General features: G+C 56.1%; 4 protein-coding genes across 4 annotated transcripts; 2 read left to right on the top strand and 2 right to left on the bottom strand.

Moving 5' to 3' along the window:
• Positions 1 to 995: 995 nt before the first annotated feature.
• Positions 996 to 2596, top strand: D7B24_003394 (uncharacterized protein; the record flags this gene model as incomplete). Its single annotated transcript, XM_028637585.1, has 3 exons — positions 996 to 1195; positions 1223 to 1336; positions 1399 to 2596. 3 exons carry the CDS (start codon positions 996 to 998, stop codon positions 2594 to 2596), a joined length of 1512 nt encoding a protein of 503 aa, XP_028490642.1.
• Positions 2597 to 4156: 1560 nt separating this feature from the next.
• NSUN5 (putative 28S rRNA (cytosine-C(5))-methyltransferase) lies at positions 4157 to 5966 on the top strand (the record flags this gene model as incomplete). The annotated part of the gene is made up of 2 exons (XM_028637584.1): positions 4157 to 4357; positions 4413 to 5966. The coding sequence occupies 2 exons, from the start codon at positions 4157 to 4159 to the stop codon at positions 5964 to 5966; spliced, it is 1755 nt and encodes a 584-aa protein (XP_028490641.1).
• A 424-nt stretch (positions 5967 to 6390) lies between these two features.
• On the bottom strand, positions 6391 to 6750 carry D7B24_003392 (uncharacterized protein; the record flags this gene model as incomplete). The annotated part of the gene is made up of 1 exon (XM_028637583.1): positions 6391 to 6750. One exon carries the CDS (start codon positions 6748 to 6750, stop codon positions 6391 to 6393), a length of 360 nt encoding a protein of 119 aa, XP_028490640.1.
• Positions 6751 to 8896: 2146 nt separating this feature from the next.
• Positions 8897 to 9859, bottom strand: D7B24_003391 (uncharacterized protein; the record flags this gene model as incomplete). Its single annotated transcript, XM_028637582.1, has 1 exon — positions 8897 to 9859. The coding sequence occupies one exon, from the start codon at positions 9857 to 9859 to the stop codon at positions 8897 to 8899; it is 963 nt and encodes a 320-aa protein (XP_028490639.1).
• Positions 9860 to 10557: the final 698 nt, after the last annotated feature.

The raw sequence follows: 10557 nt of genomic DNA, 5'->3' as shown, positions 1-10557 counted from the left end.
TGCTGATGCCCTGCGAGATACCTACTGCTCTGTTTCTTTTCCCCCCTGATGACAATAGTTCCTTCATCGTCGGCGCTGCTAGCTCTACCACTGGTTTGTCCCTGGAGGGATGCACTGCTTTGTCCCTTGAAAGAACAATGGCCAGGACAATCTTGACAGGAACGACAGGCAAAGAATCGAGCTCTTGCTATTGTCAATCCCAAGCGGGATCGGTCTCAATAAAGAAGGCCGAGGATGGCGAGGATGCTCATGCTCCCTGATGTCAACATGTTGTTCTAACGTCGTCAGACAGCTTGGTCTTCGTTGGGCGACTTGGGGGTACTCCCTGGCTTTCTACGCACGGGACGGTGGCCCACCGTTTCCCCCTTGGGCGTCCGTCAGCTCGGACGGGACCCATGCGACCCCTGCTGTCGAGACACTCTCAAGCCTCCCGGTGGTGGATGAGGTCACGGACAGGCGCGAACGGCCAGCCTTTGGGCCATCGACCCCCCTGGTCTTGGCCGTGGGGTCTGCCATGCCAGACGGTGGCCCACGCCCCCATCCAGCGACTCCACGCCATATAATTCACAGCCCCCCGCCCCTTCGACGATCTCACGGCCCCCTTGTCATGACCTCACACCTTGCAACCTTCTCTTGTCTCTTGCTTTTTTTGGCATCTTCGCCGCCTGTTCTTTTTTCACAGACACCATTTCACTCCTTCCAACCCCTCGAAGCTTGCTGAGCCTGCTGAGCACTACCTCACTTTCATTCCTTCGAACAACATCTACCAGACAAGTCCCTCCTTCGTGACTCGTTTGCCACCTTCAACCTTCATTCAACCTTAACTCGTCATCTCGGACCACAAGTCTACAGAGGTGTCCGGTCTTCCATTCATTTGAGGTGCTCATCGGGTATCAGCACTCAACAGCAGCCAGCTCAGCTACAACGACAACATTTACCCCAAACTTTGCGTATCACCTTGTTCAAGCCTCCAAACAACACACCCATTCGCCACCATGAAGTACTCAGCTGCTGCTCTCGCGGCCGTCTTCGGCACAGCCGCCGCCTCTCACCCGGGTGCCTTTGCCGTCCTTCGATTCAACGGAAAGGAAAACGTACAAGGCCGTATCGATCCCATCGTCTCTCCTAACGCTGTAGCCCAGCACGTCCATGGCGCAGTCGGCGGCAACAACTTTGCCAAGGACTCCACTGGCGAGTCTCTGGCCTAGTCTGAGTGCACCAGCGCCAAGGCTCTTGACGACAAGAGCGCCTACTGGTTCCCCTGGCTCTACTTCCACGACGAAGCCAAAGATACTTTCGAACCCGTTGACATCAACTATGTCAACGTTTACTACTTGTAAGTTTCTCTCTGTGTATCTCGTATTGCATTTCGCTGTGAACGGAACTGACTGGCTCCAGCTTCGACAAGACCGATGATGATATCAAGGCCTTCCCTCAGGGCCTTCAGATCGTCGGCGGCGACGCCAGCACCCGTGTCGCTCCTCAGACGAATGGCAAGCTCAACCTTGATCCCAGCAAGGGTCCCATTCAATCTGCCATGTGGACCTGCCCCCGTGCCGGCGGCCAGGAGAGCCCTCCGTCGTGGCCCGCCAACTCGGATGGCTCGACCGCCGGCCAGAGGCACCCCATTGACCACGGCACGGGAACCGGTTTCCCTGACGTCGACTGTGATGGCCAGTACTCTCCTCTTCGCGCCGACATCCACATGCCCTCTTGCTACAACCCCGAGGAGGGCCTCACCTCTTACAAGACAAACATGGCCTTCCCCACCGATGTGAACGGCCAGAAGAACTGCCCTGAGGGATGGATCCACGTCCCTCACATGTTCTACGAAATCTACTGGGACACTCCCAAGTTTGCCGATCGCTGGAGCGGAGGCCAGGGCTCGCAGCCCTTTGTTCTCTCCAACGGTGATGTGACTGGTTTCAGCTCCCACGCCGACTTCCTCGCCGCCTGGGACGAGGATGTCCTCCAAAACGTCATCGACAACTGCAATGCCGGTCACGCAGGTCTTCACTCTTGCCCCGGTGTCAAGGTTAACGACAACAACGGCTGCAAGGGTGTCACCACCGTCGATGAGATCGTCACTGGCGTCCTCAGTGTCCTGCCTGGTGATCGTCCCCTTGAGGGCTGGACCTATGGAACCAAGAACGGTGACGGCACTGGCTACAATGCCCCCAAGCCCGATTCTGGTGCCAAGCCTACCACCGCCGCTGCCACGGCCCCCAAGACTGAGCCCACGCCCGAGGCTGCTGCTACCGATCTGCCTTACCAGCACGTTCCCGAGGCCGAGGTCAAGAAGGAGGCCGCTCCCACGCCTGTATTCTCGTCCGTTCCCGAGGTCGGCGCTGAGAAGCCTGTCGAGACTCCAGAGCCCACGCCCGCCCCGGTGCCCGAAGCCCCTGTCGAGGACGTGAAGCCAGTGTCCTCTTCGTCTTGCTCCAAGACCACCAGGACTGTCTGGGAGACCGTCACCGTGGTGGCCACGGCTACCGAGGTCATCAACAACGAGCCTACGCCCCAGCCCGTCTACGGCGAGCAGAAGCGCCGTCACGTGCACAACCATGTCTACCGCCACCGCAGCCTGCGCCACTAGAAGTGTTTCGCGTAGCCGCTGCGAGTCCCTTGACTCGCGCGGTCTCACGGTTTTCTTCTTTTGACATTTCTAGGGTGCGCAGAGGAGTTATTTTTGAGTCGAAGGGAAACATACCCCGGACGAAGGTGACGGGGGGAGATCAACGTGATCCTCTCCGTCGTCCTTGTTCGATCCCCTCTGCGCAGTGACGACGGTCATGACCAAAGCACATACAAGCAAGCACAAATCTTCGGGAAGCCATTCCCTGGCGGACAGACAAGGCAACGCCTCACATACCAGTCCTTTGGCACCCACACCATTTTTTGGATGACCATTTTCTTTTCTTTTTCTCTTGTTCAATTCTTTTGCCTGGGCGGGCCTGCTATGGTCGTGCCTGATGGTAAACAACTTGATGCCATTTGTTGGATGTTCAAGTATTTGGGAGGGACTTTTTTGGGTACACGGATCGGGAAAAGGGAAGGCAGAGGCCCTTGGATGGCTATACCCTTTGCTCGCCCCACTGCGGGCTCATAGATGAATCAAACTGATTCCAGTCATGACGTCTCTTCTTGATTTGTAGTTGCTCGTGTCAGATCCGCATTGATTTGTGTTACGAGGTGTTGATTTAAGGTTGTGTCGGGTTGTCGCAAACGTCGAGCCAGCCGGCGGCCGTCCGGCGACACGATTTGTGTTGCACCGCGCGCCACGACGCCACTGTGGGCACTAGAAGGCTTGGGTTCCTGGGTCCAGTCTGCCAGCGGCCGGTTTGATGCTGTGCTTCATGGAGCATGGTATTTGATATCATGGGCAGGGAGCGCGGTGCCGCCTCGATGGCGTCGGACATATCTAACACGGGGCCTATCTATCCACAACGACGCCAAAAGACAGGAAGGCCAATCGCCTGGGGGAAATGTGTCTATCGAAGAGGCTTTCCGGCTGCTCGTCCGCCGAGTTTGTCCGCTCTCTCGAAGTACTTCTACAAAAAGGCTCGGGACGCCGGCTTCACGGCAGCTGGAGCAGATCGGGGGTACTCGGTCACTGTGTGATGAACAGGCGAGTATCAGGTCAGTGCTTGCACTCATGGTCCCTTGATGGTTTGAACATGTGTGATCGTGCATGGTTCCTCAACTTACGTATCCTATGGCCGGCCAAATCAAGGCAGCAACACATCTGTCTTGAGATCGTTGCTACCGTCGAGTTGTACAGGTTGTCTGTCCCCCCCTCCCCCCCCCCCCCCCAAATCCCTTCGCAGATTGTCCGAGGCACTTCAGCGGGCTTGGAAGCGTTGGTCCACTAAACGCTCAGTGGTTCGCAGCGCTGGATTGGGAGCTGTTCGCTGGGGTTTCACAAGGGCGAGGGACCTAAGAGGTGTCAGAAAAGGTGGGACAGCTGCGGACGGCTGGCCGGAAAACTTCTGCACCTCGCCGACAACAAGACCCACATTTGAAGATCTCATCTCGACATCCGACTTCATTCATCGATAGAGTCTGATCCTCACGCCGGCATCACGATTACCTCAAGCCTATTCCCACAATGAGGTGACATTCTCATCCCCTGAAGATCTCCAAAAAAGACTGAACCATGTCTCTATACCACGAGACGGCCGAGATCCTCTCGGCGCCATCCACAAGTGGTGGCAGCCTCAGATCACGCATCTTCGCCAAGAAGGGTCTCAAGTCGCCCCCAGCACAGGTTTATGCCCTCGCAACAGAGACGTGCAAGTGGAGCGAGGTCCTCAAGGAGGTCATCGAGAAAACGGATCTCCTGCGCCATGAGCGCAAGGTAAACACGACCCGAACCCCTCACCAGAGCAAGCCATACTAATGATATTTCTCAGCTCACTCCCATCCTAGCTCTGCTGCTTGTCCATGACTTTCTCCTGGCCAAGTCTGGCATCGCCCTCCCGCAGACGCACGGCCTCCGCTCTGCTATTGATCGCCACAAGGCCCGCCTGACGTCCGAAATGACGCGCGCACGCCTGCGTCGCAAGGCGCCGACTCTCGAGGCTCTACGGGCCGACATCAACCTCGCCGCCGACCCCGAGGGCCGCCACCCCCGCTGGGTCCGTATCAACGCCGTGCGCACCGACCTCGAGATGCAACTGTCCACGACCTTCAAGGACTTCACCCGCGTCATGTCCATCGCCGACGTCGCCGCCTCCACCATGGCGAGCCGCTCCCTCTACCTCGACGAGCACGTGCCCAACCTCGTCGCCGTCTCCCCCGGTATCGATCTCACCAAGACGCAGGCCTACCGCGACGGCGAGATCATCCTGCAGGACAAGGCCTCATGCTTCCCGGCCTACCTCCTCGACCCGCGCGCCGAAGACGGCGACGTCATCGACTCGTGCGCCGCCCCCGGCAACAAGACGACGCACCTCGCCGCCATCATCAAGGCCCACGCCCCCGCGCAGGGCGCCGCCAAGCAGACCATATTCGCCTTTGAGAGGAACGATAAGCGCGCCCTGACGCTCGAAAAGATGGTCAAGACGGCCGGCAGCAGCAAGATGACCAGGATAGGCATGGGCCAAGACTTTACGGGCGTCGACCCCAAGGCCAGCCTCTACGCCAACGTCGGCGCCCTGCTGCTCGACCCCAGCTGCTCCGGCAGCGGCATCGTCGGCCGCGACAGCATGCCCAAGCTTCACCTGCCCGAGGGCCCCGCCGGCGCCGGCCCCGGGAAGGGGCCGGCGAAACCGTCACCCGTCGTGGCCGCGGCGGAGGGCAAGAAGCGCAAGAGGCAGGAGACGGACGAGGCGCAAGCCAAGGCGGTGCTCGTCGACGACGACGGCAACACGACCGAGGTGGCGTCGGAGCAGGACCTACAGAAGAGGCTCGACGCGCTGTCCGGGTTTCAGCTCACGCTGCTGCTGCACGCCATGAAGTTTCCCGCCGCCAAGCGGATCACGTACTCGACCTGCTCCATACACGCCGAGGAGAACGAGCACGTCGTCGTCAAGGCGCTGCAGTCGGCCGTGGCCAAGGAGGCGGGCTGGCGCATCCTGCCGCGGGAGACGCAGGTCAGCGGTATGCGGGAGTGGCCCGTCCGAGGCGACGTCGAGGCTGCTGGCGGCGACGAGAAGGTTGCCGAGGCCTGCATACGAGCGCATGAGGGCGACGGCAGGGGCGTCATGGGTTTCTTCGTCGCGGCGTTCGAGCGGGTTGGGTCGTTACTCGACAGCGACGATGGCCCGTATCTGAGGGACGAGCATGGCGTCATTATCAGGGATGTCACGGGGATGCCCGTGGAGAAGGCCACAGGAGAGGTCGTCGCCTTTGATGACCCGAAGGAGGAAGAAAGCGATGACCACGACTACGCGGAGGAAAGCGAGAGTGGGAGTACCGACGGGCTTGAGCAGGACGGAGAGGAGGAGTGGGGTGGATTCGACTAGAGGGCGCGGTATCTGCATGAATTGGCTTCTTGTTCAGCGGGCATACACCACGTACATTGACCAAGGTCGGATTTTCTTTTAGCTAGACATTGGAAACGCTCTGGCCTGTGATTGGAGTTCAGTTCTTGTCTTTGCACGCACTCTGGTGGCCGGGCTGAAAATGGCCAAAGCGATTGTGGTATTAACTCTGTGGTCTAGATACATGGTACCAACCTGAGCTACCAGCAGCGGAATACCATGACCGATATCAACTGACGCTGGAATTACCAATAACTCAACCTGTCCGCTCAGACCGACCTGGTTACATTTGCTGGAGTCGTGTGTCAGTAAAATCTCCAGAATACACAAAACGTGGGGAGGCCCATACGCGTGCTTCCGACTTTGAGAAGATACGAAGCTTGAGCCGACCGTCGATGAAGCATCTTCAACGGGACCAAGAAGCATAGGCACGCGCCACGCGAGACAGGTTGATACACCTGTCCTTCTTAAACTGGTCGCTGCCCCCATCGGCCCAGAAAGACTGAATGACAGCACTGGTACCGGGGAAACAGCCGGAGTCGTAGAATTCGGCCCTCTGGCGCCCGGCTCCATAGGCCAGCACGCGGAAGGATCTCGCGTTGACGCGCAGGTTGTCGTTCCATCTGCACGTGTTGTCCTCCACATTGATCTCCTGCGCAGCGCCGCCGCCCGCTGAGCAGTCGCGGCTCGAGAAGATGCGAATCTTGTAGGATACGGCTCCCGTGCTCAGAGCGAGCAGGGCAGTGAGGGATTTGGTGACGTGCATGATGGAGGGTTTACTCTGTGAGGGGAGATGTCTGGTTTTGTTGACGCTACCAAGTGAAGAGTTGGACATTGATCTCTTTTATACCCAAATAGCCTTTCAGATCGACGAGCAACCGACATGATTGCCAAGTGAACTACGTTTGGCTCACAGTGTGGCTGTCGATACTTGGGATACATGCAAGCAGGCATGCGTTGTGAAGGAATGCATATGGCAGACGAATATCCGCTCAGAAGTGTAACGGCTCATGGGATTGGCTGCGAAACCGCGTAAAGGCAACCGCTACTTACCCGGAGCCATGAGCCCGAGACTTGGTGCAAGGTCAATGGATGGTCTAGTGGACGGGTGGTTCAGGTTCGATTCTAGACTGCGGAGTGATTGGTGCGCCCGCAATGCGCGTAAACCATTCAACATCCGCGTATAGGCATGCCATTTCGCTCACAACCTCCAGACTTCCGAATTTGAGGTCAAAATCCAAGCTCAGGGTATTTTGCAAGCACAAATATGATTCTATATTCTTCACCAGAAAGTCTGCGCATCACACGTCGATTACCTTGCTTAATATGGGGGCCGTGAGGTTCGAAACAACATGAATACTTTTCCAAAGTTCCGGCGTATTTGTTGTAGCCCACAAGTCCAATCCACCTAATCTTTTGACTGAACCATACAAGTCAATGTAACTCGTGCGCCTTGATTATGGGCGGCATCTGTGTGCTCCAATTGTTGTGCATCGCATTCAGGTAAGGTTCAATACCCCCCCCCCCCACCCCCCTGTGACTTACCGTCAAGTTGCCTATCACAGAGGGAACAATATTGTAACCGACAGGGTCAAGATAACTGTAGCGTTAATTATGATGCGTAACAATTGATTACGGTCTCAATTGCGCCTAACCCTTGCCCTGAGCAGAAAGGTCAATTTGCCACCGTGCCTTATGGCTTCGTCGGGAAAAGGAAATTATGTATTGATAGTCTGCAAACCGTGCGATCTACAGCACATACGACCATACCTACTGGAGAACTCGGGATCCCGTCCGCTCTCCCATAGATAAGCCAGTAAGGGTCGGACTAGTAGTTGGGTGGGTGACCACCAGCGAATCCCTGATGTTGTATGTTTTTTGATGTTTTGTTGTTTCTACGAACTGCCTGATGTGTTGTCCCAATGCTGAGCACATTTTGCTGTTTTTGATGATTGGACGAGGTTTTGATGCGGCGTGATTGGATGTCCTTGTTCACTGCGTGACTGGTTGGCTGAGTTTAGGAACTTTGTAAGCCTTGAGCCTGGACCAGCATATCAGCCCCTAAATCGTCGCTTGTAATGGAAATGCCTCGTTCGCTTTAACTGCCCTTACCAGGAAATGAAGCATTGACCCGTAAAGTACGACTCAGAATCACTTTTCGGAATGCCTGATTTACTAGACGCCCTGGAGTTCATAATGCTGCTGAATATCACTATCAGTCAGAAGTGTACATGCCAGTATACGGCGAGACTTGCGCTACGAACAGAAGAAGAGCATGGATGAGGCACAGCACCAGGCGCACCGATGTCTGTTCTTCAGGACACCCCACAGTCCCTCGGTCTCGACCGACAATTTTTATCTGAAACCGTAGTAGCACGTGGTTTGTAATTTCAGGCAGATAGCAGATGCCCATCGGACTCCCCCGCAATGTAATCATGGCTGGTTTCATCAATCCTTTCTGCGATCTCGTCACTAAACAGCTACCGGGATCCGTACCAGTGTAATGTCGATGTACGCTAATAAACATATCGACCTGTCTGAATACACGCATCGTCCATTGATTGCCCCAGCATCATTCGCGTGAACTGACAATACTGCGCTGCGTCGACACCAGTTACTTCATCTCCTCACTATAGCCTTGCTATGAGTCTAGGTGAAAGGATTCGTTCGGACTGGCCACGTCCCTGAGATCATCCCGATGACACAGCATGGTTTTCCTGCGACAATGCACAATGCCGAGAACGTAGATAGCTGCATAAGGAAGAACGACCATCAAGGGCAAAATATATTGAGAGAAGAAAAAGTATTTACTGGGCCACTACATGGGCCGGCATGTCGAAACGATCGTCTCCTGAAACTCGTCTTCTTTGTTTCCAACGCATTGTCTTCATTCACCTTCGCTGAAAAATCACTCAGTAGATGACGGGCCAGCCATTACTGTCGTAACGAATAAGGTTGATGCCGAGCTGCGCAGTGCCTGCGTTGTTGTAGTAGTGGTAGACCAGCACATCGCCATCACCGTCGGTGAAGACAGCGTTGTGGCCCGGACCGTGAACGGAGCCGTGGCTCGACATCATCTGGGTGCCACCACCCTGCATCATCTGCTTGCCGCTCTTGTCGACGTAAGGCCCAGTCACACTCGTGGATCGGCCGACCATGATGCGGTAGGTGCTAGCGGCACCCTGGCAGCACCTGTCGAAGGACACCCACAGGTAGTAGTAATTTCCTTTGCGGATGATGAAGGGCGCCTCGACAGCACCTCCGTTGTCAGGACGGGAGGCAATGGAAGTAATCTTGTTGTCGGAACGCTTGCCTGTCTTGGGGTCGAGTGCCACAATCTTGATGCCGGACCAGAAGGATCCAAAGGAGAGCCACCACTTGCCGGACGCGTCGACAATGAGGTTGCCATCGATGGCGTTGTAGTTGCTGTTGTCGAATGACTCAATGACGAGACCCTGATTGGTCCACGAGCCAGACAACCCTGTAGTGCTCGTGGCGAGGAAGATGGCCGAGCGGCTGGACCCAAAGCTCGAGGCGGAGTAGTACATCAAGTACTTTCCGTCATGGTAGGAAATATCCGGAGCCCAGAGGTTCTTTTCCCCTTTGGTGTAAGTGGTCGTCCATGGTGCGCCGTTGGGGAATGCCGGGCCGGCGTTGCGCCAGTTGGTGCGGTCGCTAGACGTCTTCAGCTGGACGTTGTCGCCGGTGTAGGCAGCCAGGTATGTTCCGCCGGGAGTCTTGACAACCGTAGGATCGTGGATGAAAAGGTCGCCAGTGACAGGTCCTGGGTTGACATTCTGTCTGGGGACAAGTGTGTGCGCCATCGTGGACATGGCCAGCATGCCGCTGATGGCAAGTCGCCGGAGTGACACCATCTTGAAATTGGAAGCGAAAATTTGGGGATGAAGTAAAAATTGGTGGCGGTGCGAGGGCATCAACGATTTCAACAGCAGCGTCGCCAAACTGCTGCCGTTCTCTTTATAAGGCTTGCCATGCTGACCCCTTGCTCGGTCGAGATTCGGTCGAGATTTCGTCCGGCATTGGTCCAGCCGCCTAGCCAGCGTCCCAGTCCACGTATGCCCCTGTGCCTTAGTATCAACAGTCGCGGGAACACCCCGCTTCCTTTCTGTCCTAGCGCCCCTCGGAGTAATTGCCAAGTGGACTTCGGCACTCGGTTGTCAAGGGTACCGACCGCCTCTCGGTGGTCTTAGAGATGTCTGCCACACAACGCCCATCCCCCTTCTCTGCTGCTCAACGGAGTCAATTCTTCCTTCAAATCGCAACTGTTCCTCCGCAAGAAGCTGATGTGTCGTGGCGCCACATCGCCTATCGTGTTTCGTGGAGGGAACGAATTCACCTAACTGGTGGTAACAAGCATACTATCAAGTTCAGTAGGTTTTAACTGTGGCACGAGTCCCGACCAAGGGGCTGACCAGGGGCCCGTTATTTGATGAGTTACCCATCGATTGCTCCAGTATCTTGTCTATATGGCTTGTAGACCAGCCTTACTAAGGTGGTATAATTTTGTGCAAGGAAAGGAACGTCACTGTTCGTACCGTCTAAGCGCCCCCCC

This window comes from Verticillium nonalfalfae (assembly GCF_003724135.2).
Source record: "Verticillium nonalfalfae strain VnAa140/NRRL 66861 chromosome Unknown scaffold_198, whole genome shotgun sequence".
Lineage (NCBI taxonomy): Eukaryota > Fungi > Ascomycota > Sordariomycetes > Glomerellales > Plectosphaerellaceae > Verticillium > Verticillium nonalfalfae.
The sequence above is the reverse complement of the archived record's forward strand: the minus strand, read 5'-3'. Positions and strand labels throughout refer to the sequence as shown.